This window comes from Rhinichthys klamathensis, unplaced genomic scaffold, assembly GCF_029890125.1.
Source record: "Rhinichthys klamathensis goyatoka isolate OS25496 unplaced genomic scaffold, OSU_Roscu_1.1 h1tg000301l_1, whole genome shotgun sequence".
In the NCBI taxonomy this organism is placed as follows: Eukaryota; Metazoa; Chordata; class Actinopteri; order Cypriniformes; family Leuciscidae; genus Rhinichthys; species Rhinichthys klamathensis.
The window spans coordinates 3154584-3176962 of record NW_026606820.1 but is presented as its reverse complement, the minus strand read 5'-3'; the positions used below and the strand labels follow the sequence as shown (position 1 = coordinate 3176962).

Sequence of the window (22379 nt, the reverse complement as noted above, 5' to 3'; positions counted from 1 at the left end):
GAGACAAATGTATTTATATTCTATTTATTTATTACACTCTCACAGCTGTTTTAAATGCTATAAAAAGTATACAGTTTATTAATTACAATTTCTGTTGGTCAAAATAATGATTTGACATTTTTTCTGTTTTATGAATTGTTTTGTGTTTCATAATTTTACTGCTAAAATTCGGCTAAAAAAGCATATAACGTTTTATATACTGTATATATATATATATATATATATATATATATATATATATATATATATATATATATATATATACACTCACCTAAAGGATTATTAGGAACACCATACTAATACTGTGTTTGACCCCCTTTCGCCTTCAGAACTGCCTTAATTCTACGTGGGATTGATTCAACAAGGTGCTGAAAGCATTCTTTAGAAATGTTGGCCCATATTGATAGGATAGCATCTTGCAGTTGATGGAGATTTGTGGGATGCACATCCAGGGCACGAAGCTCCCGTTCCACCAAATCCCAAAGATGCTCTATTGGGTTAAGATCTGGTGACTGTGGGGGCCATTTTAGTACAGTGAACTCATTGTCATGTTCAAGAAACCAATTTGAAATGATTCGAGCTTTGTGACATGGTGCATTATCCTGCTGGAAGTAGCCATCAGAGGATGGGTACATGGTGGCCATAAAGGGATGGACATGGTCAGAAACAATGCTCAGGTAGGCCGTGGTATTTAAACGATGCCCAATTGGCACTAAGGGGCCTAAAGTGTGCCAAGAAAACATCCCCCACACCATTACACCACCACCACCAGCCTGCACAGTGGTAACAAGGCATGATGGATCCATGTTCTCATTCTGTTTACGCCAAATTCTGACTCTACCATCTGAATGTCTCAACAGAAATCGAGACTCATCAGACCAGGCAACATTTTTCCAGTCTTCAACTGTCCAATTTTGGTGAGCTCTTGCAAATTGTAGCCTCTTTTTCCTATTTGTAGTGGAGATGAGTGGTACCCGGTGGGGTCTTCTGCTGTTGTAGCCCATCCGCCTCAAGGTTGTGCGTGTTGTGACTTCACAAATGCTTTGCTGCATACCTCGGTTGTAACGAGTGGTTATTTTAGTCAAAGTTGCTCTTCTATCAGCTTGAATCAGTCGGCCCATTCTCCACTGACCTCTAGCATCAACAAGGCATTTTCGCCCACAGGACTGCCACATACTGGATTTTTTTCCCTTTTCACGACATTCTTTGTAAACCCTAGAAATGTTTGTCCGTGAAAATCCCAGTAACTGAGCAGATTGTGAAATACTCAGACCGGCCCGTCTGGCACCAACAACCATGCCACGCTCAAAATTGCTTAAATCACCTTTCTTTCCCATTCTGACATTCAGTTTGGAGTTCAGGAGATTGTCTTGACCAGGACCACACCCCTAAATGTCTAAGACTATTAAGACAAATTTGAGCTGTTTTCGTTTGATAAGACCATGTATATCTATTAAAGCAGCTCAAATGTATATGCAAACTATGATACTGTCACATATGACCTATTGTGCAATAATCTGGGGTCAGGCTTCTCAATCAGTTATTAAACCCGTAATGTCATTATATAAACAAACTTTAAAAGTGATGGATCAGAAACCAATGAAATGGCATCATTGTCAAATTGTTCAGAAGTATGATTTGTTAAGTTTAGATAATTTTTTAAAGTTCTCATTTTTTAAAACAGTATTTAAGTGTTTATATGGCCTTGCCCCAGATGTAATCTGTCAGTTGATAGAGAAATACAGCAGTGATGGGGACTAGAAAGACTAGAAAAAAAAGACTAGAGGGGTAGTAAGTGGGAATTGTAGAGTACGGAGATGCAGAACTGCAATGGGTCAATCATCCTTTTCAGTGAAAGGTGGACATCTATGGAACACCATGCCGGTGAATCTAAAGTTGCAACCAGAACCTACGGTTTTCTGTACAAAGCTGAAACAATGGCTGAAATCTATACAGCGATGTGAACATTGAGGTTATTATTTTTTTTTTTAGATTAGTTACGTTATTTTTATGAAGTTGATGTGATGTCAATATGTCATTGTTGATTTGTTTGGGTACAACATGTGCACACATGTATACATGTGTGTATTTGTATTTGTTTTGTTTCTTGTGATGATTTTTATTTTTATTTTTATTTTATTTTTTTGTGGATGTTTTGATTTTATGTAAAAGCCTAACCAGGGCCGCGGGCCGCAAACTAGCTTTATGCTATATGCCCTATGTACACAGCATCGGTTGTCTATGTGTAACAATGCTTAGTGTATTGTCCCTGTTAAATAAACAAATAAAATAAAATAAAATAAAATAAAAATGCATTGAAGCAACTGCCATGTGATTGGTTGATTAGATAATTGCATTAATGAGAAATTGAACAGGTGTTCCTAATAATCCTTTAGGTGAGTGTATATATACTGTATATATATATATATATATATATATATAATGTTTATTGACAAGTTAAATTGTGACAACTTACCCCACTAGGGGATCAGCATGTGTTCAGTAAACTTTTTTTTCTGGCCAATGATGGTGAAAATGTCATTGCTTTTGTATAGTAGAAGTCCACCCGAGAAATATTTGCTGGGGTCTGAAGTATGACAACTAGCACCGGTCACCCTGTTCATAATGGCATGGGTTGGCAAGCTTATAACTTGCATTCCATTCCCTAATTAAAATATTAAATCTAGAGAAACACAAATAGTCTATTTTCCATAGGTATGAGGAAATAGACAAAATTGATTGTTTTCAGACTTGATCTATACTATACATTGACCTATACTTGCACCAGGAGCATTGAATCGTTTATTGGACGGATGCAGTACAGTCACAAGCACTGGCATAATGTTCGCTATAATGGCTATATCTCTCTTTGTCTTGAATATAGTATTTTACGGTAAATTCACTCATCTTAGACTGAGTGGCTCCATCCCTCGTGACCTGTTGTACTTCTTTTGTCAAGACAGTCCATCAGTCATGCTAATGATTATGAACGTATTTCAGATGCCTGTGGCGTGACCTTAGGCCGTTCGCATCCTCCTTGACCACTGATGCTTTGCTCTTGAGAAACTGCGGCTCCTTCCGTTTCTCCATTAGGAAAAAATCAGCTGTCATGCAGGGTTAATGGATAAGGCCATAAGCTAAATAGATCAATATACCACATTGTCATGGCAACTGACCGGCAGAGCAAATCTCCAGCTGCTAGCATCGGCGCTCTCGTAACTACCATGACACCAGAAATATCAATAAACCAAACACTGGATCGGCACGGCCCAGTTTCTGGGCCTGTCTGGAGGTCAGAGCGTTAGTCAGGCATTTACTGAAAAGCTGTGATTAGCACTATTGAATTTAATTTGTTCCTACAATAGTGGGCCGGAGTAAAGGGGTGCCCTCACAGAGGGTAATAATTTATTCTGCGTTCAGAGGAATTACATGGCTCTAGTGTGCTTGTGTTCTCATTTCATGCTGAAAAAAGTGCCGCCTCGCTCTCTGACATTGTGTTATCTGACGAGCACAGTTGTAATCCCCACTTCAGCTTCCATCTCCCCTCACCCACCTCCCAAAACTGCTTCACCAGCCATGCATGACATAGGCTAGTGAACAGGAAAGTGGAGCAAAAGATAAAGAGAGAGGTACAAAGAGATTGATGTGTCCTGGTGGGTGTTGTTACTTGTGTTTACTATCTTAAAGTAAATGACCTTGTGTCATGCAGCACAGTCTGGGGATGTGCTGTTTGCATGCTTCATTTTCCTCATCTGCAGGTATTGCGCTCTTTCGTTCTCAATGGCAATGCAATGTTATTATTTTTTCATTAGAAACAGTACCTCCTGCCAAGACTTCTCTTTGCTTCCTATTATCTTTTTGAAAGATCTTCCCCCAGGATTAAATGAGTCAAAGCTGCCCAGCTGTTATGAGATCTTCAGCCAAACAACTTTGTTGCACCATCATTGGATGTGACAAAGTGACCAGCATGCACAGCAGCAAAACAAATGCCCTGTTCCAAAACCTAATGAGCTCACTACAGAGGCAACATTTTAGGGCAACATCCTAATTGTGCCTAATTGTAAAATGTACAACATTTTCTTATGGGGGACCATGCCATTGGATGTCCAATCCTGCTCCTAGAGGGCCTTTGTCCTGCAAAGTTTAGCTTCAACCCCAATTAAACACACCTAAACCAGGTCTTGCTAAGGTCTTGCTAAGGTCTTGCTAAGCACACTAGGAATTTCCAGGCAGGTGTGCTGAGGCAAGTTGGAGCTAAACTCTGCAGGACAGTGGCCCTCCAGGACTGAGTTTGGACACCCCTGCCCTAGAGTGTCCAAGGTCCACCCAGCAGAGTCTCACAAAATCCTGTAGAAAACACTCAATACCAAAAACTTTAGTACATTTAAAAATAGATCATAATTTCTCATTTTTTTGTGATATGCATTTTTATATGCTTATGAAAGTATTGTTAGCTTAGCAAGATGATAACATCAAACTACTCCAATACACAATGCTATTTGGTGTGTGCAAAGACTTACAGCTTATGTAGAATGTTCCATGTCGGTTACGTGTAAGGTTCCATGGTGGTATTGATGCTGCCTTAGAAGGCAGCTTCCTTTGAAATGAGTTGCCTTTCATTACATTCTGCAATAATGTATGTATATAGATTTCTATGGAGTATAGAGTTCTACATCAATCTATCTGTCATTCTATCTACTTGGACTCGAACCTGTTTTGCTGTCCCTGAATTTGTAACTACATAAAGACTCATCTATGCGGTTTTAATTGTGCTGAAAGTAATAGCTCACTGTAGCAACCTCCAGTAGGGCTTTTCCAACTGGGCTTCAATCTGTCAAACCACGAGCACGGAGAGAATCCCACAGGCCCTTCATTTAAATAAAGCACTGGCCCAACCACATTAGTTACACTTCATGTTGTGCTTCTCTTGCAGCCGTGCTGTATGGTAGCTGGCAGTGGAAAGAAATTCATTTCACCACAGCCCACTGGCTATGCACTCAAGCTCAAAATCATTTTTGCCAGGTTAAGAATTAACTACCAAAAACTTAAGAGAATATTTTTGGGAATAAATTCACTAGCTTCTCACTTACAGCTGATCTCTTAACAAGATCTCTTGTCCTTTTAGACCTCTCTGAGTTTTTAGGTGCCCCACATGCAGTACTCCTTTCATTGTGTAAAAAGCAAAGGGTACATTTCTCACACCTCGATGGTGAGTGAAATTGGCCAGGAACAATCATTCACACTACTGCACAGCAGTCTGTCACCTCTCGGCTGTATGCTCATGCTCACATCACTGAACCACTCGTGCTGCTGTCCCACTGTTTGGTTGCAAATCCTGGGTTAAATCTGCCCCACCATCTACCGCTCTGCATACTGTTGTATGCTCTCTTTGTTTTCACAGTAGAGCTGCTGAGGTAGACAGACAAATATTTGTGGGAGAGGTGCAAGCACTGGTTTGTTGTGAGCAAAACGGGTGAATAACAATGTGGTGAGTTGTGTTGCTTGTTGAATCCTGATTAGCAGATTTTAAAAAATCACCTAAAAAGTGGTTAAAATGAACCACATTAGTCATTAAAAAAGTTTGTTGTAGAATATGATTATTTATTAAAGAAAAGGTGGTCTTTAATAATATTGAGTTTTGAGCAAAATACTTTTTTTGTATGCAGTATCCAATTGGAAATACATGGTACATATATAAATTAAATGATCATATTATTATGATTAATAAAACTTATCAGTTTGATGGCGGATCCAGAAAGGTTCAAACGACAATCACCAGTGACAACTGGAGACTCACCCGCTGTAAAATGCAAAAGACTTCGTTCGGACTTCGGAGTGAAAAAAAGAGACTGCAATCGCACCAACATTAACAATTTGATTACAAAGTATAATTTGCACGGTTTTACGTGATATGATAAGCGATTTTTAGATTTAATCAGCGCGATTTACTGCAATGTCCGAACCAGAACAAAAGTGGATGTTTCTTACTTGTTCAGATGACATTTTCCGGTGAAAATTATTATGTTGGTCATACTTCCAAAAAGAATAATCTGTGATTCTGAATGCCAGTATCCACACCGGCGCGGTGACTGACAGCTGCACACTCTCCTCAAACATTGTGTTCATCCGCGCTGTGCCGTGTCGAAGTACAACTCGCGTAAAGTTGATAATTCCGCGAATAACTGCAATTGCAGATTTCGAACTGAGATGGCGACAAAGAGAAAAAACAGCGGACTGCAGCTTTAAAATATTTATTATTTCAAAATATTTAGACTGTGGAACCCTGGATGAGTGTCATTATTCACAAATATTTCAGATTCAGACAGCCAATCAGAATCAAGTATTCCAGAGATTCATGGAATGAATCTAACCAGTGTTTTGCTCAGTGGCCCCTGACCTCTGTATTTCTATTACTGCTGAGAGAGATGTGCTGGTGTGACTTTGGGGTCAAATTTGGCACTCTCTCCATGCTGATTGGTGGGAATGGTGTAGGTAGGCTACTCTTGCTTAAAAATGTGTGTATAGCCCTGAGTGGAAAACTGAAATCGGTGTACTGATTTATTATTAATAAGAGACAAAGTTTGAGCTGCACAAATCCCTTTGTTTTCCATTTCAGCATCTTATATTTTCTTGCAAATCCCTCTGTTTCTGTCTTGACAGATGTCTTTATTTCACACACCAGCTGCTCTTTCAAACTATGTTAGTCTCTCTTCCTCAAGGTAATGTTTTTCCTATGTTTTCCCTGAGGTTATTCTCAGTTCAAAACGTTCATTATAAAACTGTAAGATGTCTGTGAAAACAAATAGTGACTTTCTCCTATTCATCTTCACCCAATAACCACACGGCTGACCTGTAGACTGCACAGACATGCTGAGGCTGTTCTGAGTCACTCTTCTTCACAGTACATTTCGTAAGTTCCTGGCGATGTCTGTGGTCCTGTCGCTCTATGCTCATGACCTGTCTACCTGCTAATCAGCCACCTCTTGGGTTTCTACCCAGGTCTCTGCATGGCTCCTTTCATAGCCATTGTCGCCCCCTCACCTCAGAGTCCGACAGCTCAGCTCAAACACCGCTCATCTCTGCCTCCATGTTCTGAATCGCCCACACAGTGTCTGCAGGTTGACACTGAGCTAGTGAGTGCGATCACTAAGGGATGTCATCTCACACCACGGGGCCTTCAGAGACACAAAGCCTTTCTGTGCTCATGTGTGCATGTAACATGTGACATACCGCAACATCTACAACATGTTCCTCTGCCAGTCACCCTGTCCTTGGTTGTGTCATGCACTCTGTCTCATACCTTCACTAGAGTTGTACCTTGTGTTACATCATTATGACTCCCAGCACTTTTCCTGTAATCTCATCTAGAATGACTTCACTCAATCGCCTCTTCATCCCGTCAGTGTCTGTCTTTCTCTCTCAGAGCGGATGCTCGTCGCCAGACCCAGGCTTTTGGATTATGCAAATTTAGCTCCAGCCTGTTCACACGTGGATGCAATGGGGCATGAAACAGGGAGTGCACTCGCTGCAAAACTTTTCACTTTATTCATTCAGAGAGGGGGAGAAAATCTCATTTTGCTTTTTTAAGTTACTCGGTGTTCCTTCTTTATATTTATAAATGTTTTACTTCTTTATTTAAAAGAGCCATCATACGATTTAAATAGCACTGAGATTCTCTATATATCCTTTCATATTCTTCACAGTCTTGGTTTCTTTGTATGTTCAAATATAGAGACACAACCCTTACTGCGAGCTAATGATTTTTATGTTGTTGGATATTGTTCAGGCACTCCAGGCTTTCAAAACTATCATAAAATATTCTAAAAAAAAATTCTGCTTGACAAAATGGTTCAAACTTTATCCCTTTAATTTGATATTTTTGACCTTTAATTTTATAAGGAAAACACACAAGAAATGTAATATGTTATTTTATAAGGAGCTTATTTCAGCAGCTTTCAGCTCTTGTTTTTTTTTTTGGAATTTGGAATTTGCATTGAATTTGGAAATTTGTTTAAATTGGCAGGAGAGGAGCACACTGCATTCTCTGTCAGTTTGAGTTTAAATTAATCACATCTGTGTTGAGAAAGTTTAAATCAAACCAGCCATAATTCTGAAATGATAAAAATAAACCTAACAAAACCCTCATTTAGTATTATATTATTATAATATTATAATAAATATAATATTATATATTACTTTTTATATTTATTAATTTGAACTATTACTCTCAAGAAAAAAACTGGAATACACAAAAAAGATTTCAATGTGACATTTCAGTCACACTTAAGATTTGGGTCCAATTCTAACAAACTAATAACTACGACTTTTGCCTCAATAAACTTCTAATTACTGCCTATTATTAATAGTTAGTAAGGTAGTTGTTAAGTTTGCAGAATAAAGCATTAATATGTGCATTAAGTACTAATAAACAGCCGATATCCTAGTAATATGCATGCTAATAAGCAACTAGATAATAGTTAGAATTGGATCCTAAACTAAAGTGTTCCTGACATTTCTTACAATGAACATACCATACAACACAACACAACCCTACACCACACAACCAATACATGCATGCTATTAAAACCACTGATTGTCTTACCTGATAAAGCCCCCTTGGAAAAAGAAAAAAGACAAGACGTATAAAATCCTTATGACCTGAAGGAGCATTCTCTTGCTCAGTCTCTCTCTCTCTCTCTCAGTCCGTTTGAAGAACTTACACTCTACAGAATTACCAAATCCAAAGAGGAGCAGGTAAAACTCGACAGGAATGCATTGTCTTGCAGAGTGATCCAAGCCTGTCTGTGAGGAAACTTCTTCTGGCTTCCTCCCTGCTCACTTCTGTTGGCTGGAAAATCCTCCACAGTGTCCCCCTCCCCTCCTCAGATGTCAGTGAGAGTAGGTGAGAGCGCAAGCATGTCTATGTGTCTGGGTTTGTGTTTTGAACAGACTATGTGCTTTTCCCTTTCTTTCTCGTTCTTTTTTATGACCAGCTGCTCGCTCCAGGAATTATAATGGAGAGGATTTAAAGGGCCAGCAGCGCATTTGAAGGCAGGGAGATGGCGTGTGGTGAGCCCACTGAGAAGAGGAGCAGAAAGAGGAGGATCTAGGAGATCAGAGAGGGGGATGGAGGTTTTTCTGGCTTTGTTTATGATAGTTGTTTCTCTCTCTCCCTTTTTCTCTGTGTGGAGCACTTCAAGGCTTTTCTTCATTACACATATGTCTGTACTTGGAGCATGAAGGAAGATGAAGGAGACCCAAAAACCTGAGAGCAAAACCTTACGCACAATGTCAGTAAAGATTACGGCTACTTTTACCTTCTGTAATAAGGGCTGGAAAAATTACCTTTCCGCGGTTTTTCAAGTATGGAGGTGCTTGAAAAAGCATTCAGTTGCGTTCTAGGCGGTGGGACAAGTCTGTGGTAAAACTATATAAAAATATACCATTCAGATCAGAAAGAAGCTCAAAAGCACTTGTTAGAGGCACAAAACTTATTTTAGCGTTGGGTAAGTGTCTATTACCAAGATAATCCAATCTGAATTTAATTAATACATCGTCCGACCAGAACTAACTGTTTTATATATAGTTTGCACACATGATATCAGGAAGCAACGTAATACGCACACGACGACAGGAAAGTGACGGTGGTGCTTAAATCGAATTACCCCTCCCACTTCTGCTAGTTTTACTGAGATATCTTATTCCGTGTGAATTGGCCATTATTATTACAGACGTCGTGTGGTAAAATAACATTAATCCATCTACCCTTGTAAAATTAATCCCGTCCGAATAGGGCTTAAGATACATTTTAAATAAATATGAGTAATCCAGACCAGTACAAACCACCTTAGACCAGCATTAAAATTCCATTCAGCAGGGTGTTGAAGAAAAAAAAAATTGTGTGATAAGGGCTGTTTTTGGCTTTGTAAACTTGAGATGAAAAGGCACCACATGAGAAATTTCATTCTGAATGAAAAATTACTTGTGGCTCCTGACCATCAAATTACATCAGCTGGAGTCATTCATCTTCTCAGCGGATGACACCGCTGATATCACTGTCTCCTAAGGAGATAAAGGTCTCGCTCTTTTTAATCTTTTCAGGGGGGGGGGGGACGTGAGATTAAACGCTCACCTCTACAATTATCTTTGTGCTCCTGATGTAGAGCGCCTGGCTTATGAAAGATGCATTAGAGGCTGTTATGAATGAGTCAGAAGTGTGAATCTATCTATCTATCTATCTATCTATCTATCTATCTATCTATCTATCTATCTATCTATCTATCTATCTATCTATCTGTCTGTCTGTCTGTCTGTCTGTCTGTCTGTCTGTCTGTCTGTCTGTCTGTCTGTCTGTCTGTCTGTCTGTCTGTCTGTCTGTAATATATACACTCACCGGCCACTTTATTAGGTACACCTGTCCAACTGCTCGTTAACACTTAATTTCTAAGCAGCCAATCACATGGCGGCAACTCAGTGCATTTAGGCATGTAGACATGGTCAAGACAATCTCCTGCAGTTCAAACCGAGCATCAGTATGGGGAAGAAAAGTGATTTGAGTGACTTTGAACGTGGCATGATTGTTGGTGCCAGAAGGGCTGGTCTGAGTATTTCAGAAACTGCTAATCTACTGGGATTTTCACGCACAACCATCTCTAGGGTTTACAGAGAATGGTCCGAAAAAGAAAAAACATCCAGTGAGCGGCAGTTCTGTGGGCGGAAATGCCTTGTTGATGCCAGAGGTCAGAGGAGAATGGCCAGACTGGTTCGAGCTGATAGAAGGGCAACAGTGACTGAAATAACCACTCGTTACAACCGAGGTATGCAGCAAAGCATTTGTGAAGCCACAACACGCACAACCTTGAGGCGGATGGGCTACAACAGCAGAAGACTCCACCGGGTACCACTCATCTCCACTACAAATAGGAAAAAGAGGCTACAATTTGCAAGAGCTCACCAAAATTGAACAGTTGAAGACTGGAAAAATGTTGCCTGGTCTGATGAGTCTCGATTTCTGTTGAGACATTCAGATGTTAGAGTCAGAATTTGGCGTAAACAGAATGAGAACATGGAACCATCATGCCTTGTTACCACTGTGCAGGCTGGTGGTGGTGGTGTAATGGTGTGGGGGATGTTTTCCTGGCACACTTTAGGCCCCTTAGTGCCAATTGGGCATCGTTTAAATGCCACGGCCTACCTGAGCATTGTTTCTGACCATGTCCATCCCTTTATGGCCACCATGTACCCATCCTCTGATGGCTACTTCCACCATGTCACAAAGCTCTAATCATTTCAAATTGGTTTCTTGAACATGACAATGAGTTCACTGTACTAAAATGGCCTCCACAGTCACCAGATCTCAACCCAATAGAGCATCTTTGGGATGTGGTGGAACGGGAGATTCGCATCATGGATGTGCAGCCGACAAATCTGCGGCAACTGTGTGATGCCATCATGTCTGTAAGTGTTGTTGCATAAATACTTGTGTTTTCATGATGCATAGTTCATAATTGCTGTTATAATTTCATGTAACAAATAGAAATTATTTTTATGTAAAGATAAAATATATTACATGCTTAAGAACTAAAGGGTAAAATAAGCTGCTAAATAAGACATGGTTAACAGTGTATTTATCTCATTCTGTGTATTTACGTTTGTCCCGGAACTAATGTTTTATGTATGTGTTACCGCTACGACGGTTTAAGTCGACACACACTTCCTTTGGATTCGAGTGGAGCAGATGGCTTCGAGGCTTTGTTAAACTGCATCAAAGTTGCAAATGTGCTTTTTGAAGTTAATGCAGACGGTTAAATGGACTTTCAAGAGACTTTAAAGAATTCAGTAACCTCTTTTCACGACAAGCGGCCAACGAGGTATTATTATATTGTCTTTATTGATCTGGATGCTGTTTGTATTTTCTCTGCTAAGCTAATGTATTGGTTTATTTGTATTGTGTTCATTACAATGTAGTTCTCACGGTGTATGGCATGGTGTATGGCACGGTGTACAGAACTGTTGAACGAAGCTTGGATGTACCAAGAGACCAGACGTGCCCACAGCAATAAACGCCCGTTTCAAAGAACTGACCTGTGTCTGTGTTGTCGCGAAGAGAGCTACAGTGAGAACTCGACCTGCTCGGCGCGGGTATGAGAGAAGACGAGACTACGGCGGGTAACGACGAGACGAAGATCCAGCATATCAGATAAGCAAAGCCCTGGACACACTGTCGACATAGCTACCACAAGCAACGGTTATTAGACTTTGTTGAAAGTGCAGCTTTCCGTGTAAAGGCCAGAAAGAGCTCTACCAAAGCCATCTTAAGTCAAGTGGTGTGAGAAGTGGTTTAACTTGGAAATTGCAGTTAAGGATTTAAGTCTGTGACCCTTGCATACTGTTTTGGCTTGTGTTTAAGGATATATCTAATTTGCTGGTATTCATGATTGTTACTTGCAACAAATCTAAAAGGAAGAAAGTTCAAACCCCTTAAGCAAATTAACATGTTTCAGTAAAGTTAAAGGAAAGTAAATTATAATTTATTTTCTTTATTTATACTTTGAAAGATAACAGAAGTTAAAGTACAACTTAAGCTAAGTTTAAAGGGTAATTTCATCGATGTAAAAAAAAAAAAAAAAAATCAAGTGCAAAAACAAGTGATTTAATGCATTTTGAACATATTTAATTCACAATTAAGGTTTATATTTGTTTGTGCCAAACTAATTCCTAGTTTTAAGCTAACTTGAAGTCTAAAGAAGTTTAAATACTGACACAGTTACTGTGATGCAATATTCAAGTATTTAGAGTTAGGTTTCGCTCACAGTCTCCGCACATCTGTTAAGATTCACATAATTACTAACAAACTTCCTAGTTAATCACACTTAGCCTACTGTAGCTTACATATACACGCAGCCTCAAAATGTCTAACTCAAACACTGAGACCTGTCATGAGAATGCCAAATCCCCTGCTGAAGCCGAAGCTATAGACAATGGAGCTGCAGAAGAAGTAGAAAAGCTACGAAGAAGTGAAAGAACCCGAACCCTAACAGAAAAGGGAAAAGAACTTAAAGAAGAAAAGCTAAAGAGCGTACAACGTCGGTATAGAATACTCTATGAGAAGTGGAGGTATCATGCAAGAACAAGCAAAGAAATATTGACTGATGAGGCCTCCAAAGACGAATTGTATGAGCTAATTGAGAACATTAAAGGTACGTGTGCTGATCTAAAGATAGTTTACGAAGAGTTACGTCGAGTCCAAGTTCCTGAACCAGAACTGCGGCGCAGAGTGGACACGTGTGTATCGCTGTCAGGATTTATTATTCAAAAGGCAGAAAGGCATCTTGAAGGCCTTACAACAGAAGAAGAACCCTGGCCTGATGTTGGATCGATCCTAAACTCTACATGTGCTCCATCAAGGCCACTGTCTCATCAATCAAAATGTGGATCTGCCCACTCTAGCATCCACTCACTTAAAAAAAATGAGGCTGCTGCTGAAGCTGCTGCATCACAGGAGGTTTTGGCAGTGTTGGATGAACAAGAAAGAGAAATGACAGCACTTCAAAGGTTAGAGGTTGAAGATAAGCAACGACTGGCACAGTTTGAGTCTGAGAACCTAGCTAGACAGCAAGCAATGCAAGAGCAGCGTAGAAAACTCGAACGTCTTGAAGAAGTGAAGAAATTGAACGCTGCAAGAGCTCGAGTAAAGGTCTACAACCAAATCGAAGAAAATTTTGAACCGATTGACTTGCTACATACTGTTGCATCAGCAGGAGAACCTCGAACTTTCCATGCTTCAAGCCCCCCATTTAGTCCTCCATCTCTGCCAGTCGCATCTCAAACTCTCTATGCTTCAAGTCCCCCATTCATTCCTCCATCTCTACCAGTCGCATCACAAACTCTTCGTGCCTCAAGCACCCCATTCATTCCTCAATCTCTTCCAGCTACAATGCAAGCCCTTCATAGTCCACAAAGCCTACAACTGGTATCTCAAGTCCCACCAACTTTAGTGCCTATACCTCAAGTGCAGAACAGCTCTGATTTGGTCAATGTGCTAGCAGAAGCTATAAGTGCTAATCGTCTTCCAACTCCAGAGCCCTCGTTATTCACTGGAGATCCTTTGAAATTCAAAGACTGGCAACTCTCTTTTGAAGCGTTAATTAACAGGAAAAACATTCCAAAGAATGAAAAACTGTACTACCTTAGAAAGTACCTAGGTGGCGCCGCAAAGAAAGCTGTCGAGGGATTTGTCCTACTAGGAACTGAAGCAGCATATGACTCAGCCTGGCAGCTGCTGGAAAAACGTTTCGGAGACCCTTTCATTATTGGGAAGTCCTTCAGAGACAAGCTGCACGCATGGCCAAAAATAAGCTCTAAGGATGGTTGTGAACTAAGAGAATTCGCAGACTTTCTTAAGAGCTGTGAGGCAGCAATGCCCTACATTAAAACATTGGAAGTTCTCAACGACTGCAATGAGAGTCAAAAAATCCTGCTGAAATTGCCAGACTGGTTGGTGTCCAGTTGGAATCGCAAAGCAATGGAAGTCAGACAAACAAGAGCTGAGTACCCACCGTTCAAAGAGTTTGTAGACTTTCTGTCGAAGGAAGCAGATCTCGCTTGTGATCCCATATCCTCAGTACAGGCGCTCAAGAATGTGGAAAGTGAGAAAATAAGGTATCCACGAAGCCAACCCATACGAGCCAAGACATTGTCTACAAACACAACGGAGAGCAGCATTCCATCATGTGTTTTCTGCAAAGGAACAGGACATGTCCTCGCCAAGTGTAAAAGGTTCCTGGAAAAGACAGTTCAAGATCGCGTCAAGTTTGTGCATGCAGAGAAGCTTTGCTTTGGATGTTTGAAGGCTGGACATCACTCGAGAAGATGTGATAACAAGAGCACATGTGAAAGGTGCCAGAGGAGACATCCAACATGTTTGCATGATGACAAGTTCAGTGAACGTCAAAGGTCATCACCTCAAAAAGGAGAAGAACACTTAAAGTACAAAGCAAACATCAAAGAGATAACTGCAACTGCAACCACAAACAGAGTCGTACAAGACGGCGTAAGCACACAAACATCTCCAATTGTTCCGGTCTGGATCTCATCCATAAAACGACCAGATCAAGAAGTTCTTGTCTATGCGCTTCTAGACACACAGAGCGACACAACCTTTATTCTAGACGAAGTGGCCCAGGATCTCAACATAAACAAAGAAAATGTCAGTTTGCGACTATCCACAATGTCTACAAGGTCGACAGTCATACCCTGTCAAAAGCTAACAAACCTGCAAGTGAGAGGATACAACTTAGAGAAAAGGATTCCATTACCATCACTTTTCACACGAGAGTTTATCCCAGCAGACAGGTCGCACATTCCGACTTCTGAAACTGCCCTAAAATGGCCTCATCTGAAACAATTAGCAGACAAGATTCCACCACCATTGGACTGCGAAGTAGGCCTATTGATTGGTTATAACTGTCAGCAAGCTCTTCTACCAAGGGAAATCCTGGCTGGCAAAGAGAACTATCCATTCGCACAGAGAACTGATCTCGGCTGGAGCATAGTCGGCTGCTCAAATACAGAAAGTGACTGCAGTGATGCAATAGGAACCAGTCATAGAATCATAGTGCGACAGGTGACGCCTGCAGTGCATCAATCAGTTGAGTTAAAGAGGGAAGTACACTTTGCTTGCAGAACTCAAGTCAAAGAGATTAGTCCAACAGACATCATTAAGGTTCTCGAATTCGATTTCGCAGATAACACTACAGATGACAACCTGGTTTCTCAGGAAGACCTTCTCTTCTTGTCTAAAGTAACGAAGGGTATAAAGCACAAGGAAGACGGCCACTACGAACTACCACTTCCTTTCAAGACAGATAAACCTAATCTCCCAGACAATAAGCAATGTGCTGTTCGAAGGCTCACCTCTTTAGAGCGAAAGTTGAGAAAAAATGAGCAGTATAACAAGGATTATGTCTGTTTCATGAATGACATCATAACCCTAGGAGATGCTGAGAAGGTCCCGTGGAATGAACTCGATAGTCAATCAGTGTGGTACATTCCGCACCACGGAGTCTATCACCCCCACAAACCTGGGAAGATCCGTGTCGTTTTCGACTGTTCAGCACGTTTCCAAGAAACCTCTCTAAATGATCATCTGCTGACCGGTCCAGATCTGACCAACACATTAGTCGGAGTACTATGTCGATTTAGAAAGAGCCCAATAGCCATCATGTGCGACATTGAAAGAATGTTTCATCAGTTTCACGTCGCAAAGGAACACCAAGACTACTTAAGGTTCCTCTGGTGGGACAAAGGCGATCTGGACTCCAAACCCTCAGTGTACAGGATGAAGGTGCATTTGTTTGGGGCAGCATCGTCCCCAGGCTGCTCCAACTTTGGACTCAAACATCTGGCATCTCAGGGTCATGGAAAGTTCAGCGAGGAGTCCATAAAGTTCATCCAAAGAAGCTTCTATGTCGACGATGGCTTAATAAGCGTAAAAACAATCGATGAAGCCGTTCATCTGGTGAAAGAGTCTAGAGCCTTGTGCAGAACAGGAAATCTTCGGCTACACAAGTTCGTGTCCAACGAAAAGGAAGTGATCGCCTCAATACCACCAGAAGAATGTGCACAGAGCAAAGATCAAGACATGGCCCTAGGAGAATTTCACATCGAGCGAGCACTTGGAGTTCAGTGGTGCATCGAAACTGATGAATTCAAATTCAGAGTCGTGGTTAAAGAGAGCCCACTGACAAGAAGAGGAGTTCTCTCTACAGTCGCCTCTGTCTACGATCCGTTAGGATTTGTAGCCCCCTTCATATTAGTCGGCAAACAGATTCTGCAAGAGCTATGTAGAGAAAAGGTAGGCTGGGATGAAGATCTCCCCGAACACATTCTGCCAAGATGGGAGTTATGGCTTAAGGATTTGCCACACCTGGCAGCACTGAATATTCCAAGAAGTTACCTTCCATCACATTTTGACTCAGTCATGCGTTATGAGCTACACAACTTTTCAGATGCAAGTCTCAATGGATACGGTGCATGTTCTTATCTCCGAGCAATAAGTGAAACAGGACAGATCAGTTGTTCACTCGTCATGGGGAAAGCAAGAGTAGCCCCTACCAAGCTAACGACCATCCCAAGACTTGAATTGTCGTCAGCTGTGACTTCAGTCCGCAATGGTGATGTTGTCAAAAGGGAGCTCGAGATTGAGAACTTAGAAGAGTATTACTGGACTGATTCGAAGGTGGTTCTTGGCTATGTGAACAATGATGCCAAGAGGTTCCACACATTCGTAGCCAATCGGATCCAACGCATAAGATCTAGCACGAATCCTGAACAATGGCGACATGTCAGCTCTGGAAATAATCCAGCCGACCACGCCTCAAGAGGACTGACTTCAGTTCAGTTGAAGGAGTCTAACTGGCTGAAAGGACCTGACTTTCTCTGGCAGCAGAATCTTCCATGTAAAGAGGAAATGGTGGGAGAAGTTGACACGACCGATCCTGAGCTTCGCAAAACCCATGTTCATGCAGTCAAGACGAAAGAGGCGAATTCAATGGTGAACCGCTTCATAAAGTTTTCTGACTGGTCCAGAGCAGTGAGAGCTACTGCTAGGCTAAAGAGATTCATCAGAGAATTCAAAGGACATCAGTCAAGAACAAAGGAAGCAACTAGCCTTGAAGAAAGAAGAGAAGCCGAAATCTTTATTATCAAGCTGGTGCAAGAACAAGCCTTTGCTGAAGAAATTCAGAAAATCAAGCTCCAGAAAGAAAATACCCTGAACAAGCACAACAAGTTAAGCCAGCTGAATGCCTTCTTGGACAAGGACAATGTTGTCAGGGTGGGAGGACGATTATCTCGATCAGCCTTACACTATGATGTAAAACATCCGGCAATACTTCCGAAGAAATCTCATGTGTCAGCCCTTCTAGTTAAACATTATCACGAGCGTGTACATCACCAAGGAAGAGGCATGACCATGAACGAGCTGCGTGCAAATGGAATATGGATTCTTGGCTGCGGAAGTGCGGTCTCCTCACACGTTTATAAATGCGTAACTTGCAGGAGATACAGAAGAGCCACAGAAGTCCAAAAGATGGCAGATCTCCCCGAAGATAGAACAGAAATGTCCCCTCCATTTACCTATTGTGGCATTGATTGCTTTGGCCCCTTCATCGTAAAGGAAGGAAGGAAGGAATTGAAACGCTACGGATTGTTGTTTACTTGCTTATGCTCCAGAGCAATACATATAGAAACACTAGACGACTTAACAACAGATGCTTTCATGAATGCGCTTCGAACCTTTGTAGCTATTAGAGGACCTGTGCGTCAATTGAGATGCGATCAGGGAACAAATTTCATGGGTGCCAGGAGAGTGTTTTCTGATTTGCTCAAAGGAATTGACCAAGAACGTCAACGAGCATTTGGTTGCGAATTTGTAACGAACGTCCCATCAGCAAGTCACATGGGTGGAGTTTGGGAGCGTCAAATTCGAACTATCCGAAGCATCTTAACCGTTATGCTCGACAAATCCGCAAGCAGACTTGACACCACATCGCTGAGAACGTTTCTCTACGAAACAATGGCTATAATCAACAGCCGGCCACTAAGTGTTGAACATCTTCACGATCCCACCGGACCAGAGCCTCTCACTCCCAACCATATACTAACGATGAAATCATCAGTTATTCTGCCCCCTCCTGGACAGTTCTGCAAAGAAGATCTCTATTTGCGCAAACGTTGGAGAAGAGTGCAGTTCTTAGCTGACGAATTCTGGCAAAGATGGAAGCGGGAATACTTGCTAAATCTTCAACAACGACAGAAATGGCAAAGAACAACACGGAATTCACAAGTTGATGACATTGTGATTCTACAAGATGACAGCTCACCAAGAAATGAATGGAAGCTTGCCAGGGTTGTAGAAGTTCACCCTAGTGCAGACAGTATGGTGCGGAAGCTGAAGCTACTAGTCGGAGACACTACTGATAAAGGACAGCCACTAACTAAAAGAGTCTACCTCGAAAGGCCCATTCACAAAGTAGTTACCTTACTTGAATCTAACTAAGTCACATACACAAGATTACATTCATTCAGTCTTACAACACTTAATTGCCCTTTCGTGTATATAAATCCTACATTTGAAGTTAATTAGGGATTTGGTGGGAGTGTAAGTGTTGTTGCATAAATACTTGTGTTTTCATGATGCATAGTTCATAATTGCTGTTATAATTTCATGTAACAAATAGAAATTATTTTTATGTAAAGATAAAATATATTACATGCTTAAGAACTAAAGGGTAAAATAAGCTGCTAAATAAGACATGGTTAACAGTGTATTTATCTCATTCTGTGTATTTACGTTTGTCCCGGAACTAATGTTTTATGTATGTGTTACCGCTACGACGGTTTAAGTCGACACACACTTCCTTTGGATTCGAGTGGAGCAGATGGCTTCGAGGCTTTGTTAAACTGCATCAAAGTTGCAAATGTGCTTTTTGAAGTTAATGCAGACGGTTAAATGGACTTTCAAGAGACTTTAAAGAATTCAGTAACCTCTTTTCACGACAAGCGGCCAACGAGGTATTATTATATTGTCTTTATTGATCTGGATGCTGTTTGTATTTTCTCTGCTAAGCTAATGTATTGGTTTATTTGTATTGTGTTCATTACAATGTAGTTCTCACGGTGTATGGCATGGTGTATGGCACGGTGTACAGAACTGTTGAACGAAGCTTGGATGTACCAAGAGACCAGACGTGCCCACAGCAATAAACGCCCGTTTCAAAGAACTGACCTGTGTCTGTGTTGTCGCGAAGAGAGCTACAATGTCAATATGGACCAAACTCCCTGAGGAATGCTTCCAGCACCTTGTTGAATCTATGCCACGAAGAATTGAGGCAGTTCTGAAGGCAAAAGGGGGTCCAACCCGTTACTAGCATGGGGTACCTAATAAAGTGGCCGGTGAGTGTATATATATATATATATACTGTATATATTAGAATAAATAGCATCGGCTGGTGATGTGAAAATATTTTGATTGTATTTGTAACCCTCAGCAGGGTGTCAAGATTGCAGGTACCAATACTGTTTTACAATACCTTTATGCTGAGCTAACTCTCAGGTTTCCCTTGTGTATGGTGCTCACATGGCTGTAGGCTGACACAAAGAGCCCTATAGGACTGCTGACATATGGGGCATGGAGATCCATCCGTCACTCTGCTGGGACCAAACACCATGAAGGGGCATACAAGTGGAAACCAAATATAGTTGAATATCAATTGCTGTGACATCTCTTCTCTATTGGCTGCTATTTCTTGGCCACAAATCAAGTCGTTAAGTCACTCGTTTACACCTGTTGTCTCTGCTGTCCTTCACAGCTCCAGGAATCCTGTTACCTGTTTCATTGTACTGTACTGTAGATCTCAGTGACTCCACTTGCAGGTACCAATGAAAATGTATTCACAAATCTATTCTGATTAGAAAGGTTTAGATGTGTCTTTTGCATATTGCAAAATGATATGCATCAATTAATGCATTAATGTAGGTTACTTACTATTATGAACAATCCGGTTCCTAAATTCCTCAATTCTCTACCCTCCTTTTTGATATTAAGCACATACTGTATAACCAATGTTCTTAGGTAAAGAATATGGAGCTAGAAATTTGTCTTTATTACATGCGAGAAAATAAATGATCTGATAGAAAAAAAAAGTTTGAGAGAAAAAGTTATCACACTGATAGCAAAAAAGCATTTCATGAGAGAAAAAATAATATTTGAGAGAAAAAGTTTTGATATCAATAGCAAAAAATAATATTTGAGACTAAAAAAAGTTTTGAGAGAAAGTATTTTCTCTTAGAACATAAAAAAAATATAAATTTGAAATTTTTAAAATTATTTCTGAGAAAAAAATCTCTCTCAAAATACTTAAAAAAAAAAACTTAAATATATATTTTTTGCTATCAGTGTGAAAACATTTTCTCTAAAAAAAAAGTGTTTCTCTCAAACCGCTTTTCTTTGCTCTCAATGCAATTTTTTGTTCTCGTGTCAGGATTTTGCTTTCGCTGTGAAAATTGTGTCATGGGCGGGGCCACGTTCTTTTTTTCCTATTGAAACGTTCCTATTGGCCAGTCGGGTGAGCATCGTCTTGTCTTGGGAGTCGAACTGAATCATTACACCATTGTTCGCGTTCGGTTCACCGTCCTAGATAGATGCCGCCTCTGCCTTAGTTGAGCACGGACACTCCAATGTTTGGGTAAGATGATGACACACACAACTCGATGGGTAGCTGGCTGAGCAAGTTCAGCATCACTGAAGATTAAACATTAAAAAATAGCACTCATGCAAGTTTACCTAGCATGATGGCTAATTAATAATTAGCTTTACTAGCGATTAGCAAGCTAATAATATAATACACATTCATTCATGAATATGAGTGCTATTTTTAATGTTTAATCTTCAGTGATGCTGAATTTGCTCAGCCAGCTAACATCCAGTTGTGTGTCATCATCTTACCCAAACATTGGAGTGTCCGTGCTCAACTTAGAGCTTAGATCGGGCCCAAAAAATCAAGCCCGACCCTACCCAAGCCCGTGGATGTTGTGTCCGAGCCCGGCCCGACACATTAACTATAATTATGAGCCCGAGCCCGATTTAAACCCGACCATTTTAATACGTGGGTCGTTATAACGGACGTTCTCAACTACTTTCCATGTTACTTTCTCCTCCTCCTCCTCTGTTCTGCACCTCCAAAAGACCAAATACTTTCAAGTTAGCCTACGTGTCGCCATTATACACATCAGCATAAATGCTCCTGATAAATTATGTGTTATTAAAGCATTAACACACAAACCACACTGTTATAACATAAAATCAAGCAGGCTACTGTGTGCATGGTTTGGCATGACTGAATGCGCGCAAAGTGCGCTACCTTAAATATTCCTAAAGCTGACATCAGTTCATCGCGATCTCACACATCTCTGTTATTATCAATGCAGCTGACTGCACAATGAATCTTTCATACACTTTGTTTGTTATAATTAGAGGATTTGCCAGCATACAGAATTCAGCTCTGAACAAAAAGTCCGTTTTGAGCAGTGATGGGAGTCTATCTTAAATGCTTCTGATTGCCCATTGCGTTCAAGAAATCAACACATATGTCTGTGATTGGCTACATCGCTCAACGCTGCAAACATGTTATAAAACGAAACTCTGCCCTGTAAATCATTTGTTTTATTCATAGATATTTCTAGTTTGCAGGAGTCCCACGAATCATTTTATTCTCCCTGAACCCTCACACACAGAGTGAGTGCATTACAGCCCGCGCCCGCGTTCGCACTCGGCCATCAAATCTAGTCCCGCACCGCACTCTTTTGCGTTGAGAGTG

At 40.8% G+C, this 22379-nt stretch overlaps 1 protein-coding gene across 1 annotated transcript in view; it reads right to left on the bottom strand.

Moving 5' to 3' along the window:
• The window catches only part of glra4a (glycine receptor, alpha 4a), a 70492-nt gene extending 61386 nt beyond the window's left edge, over window positions 1-9106 (bottom strand). Inside the window, exon 1 of the mRNA XM_056270281.1 lies at window positions 8603-9106. Coding sequence (XP_056126256.1) covers window positions 8603-8670 — 68 coding nt within the window. The 5' untranslated portion in view covers window positions 8671-9106. The remainder of the gene's footprint in view (window positions 1-8602) is intronic.
• Between the last annotated feature and the right edge of the window lie 13273 nt (window positions 9107-22379).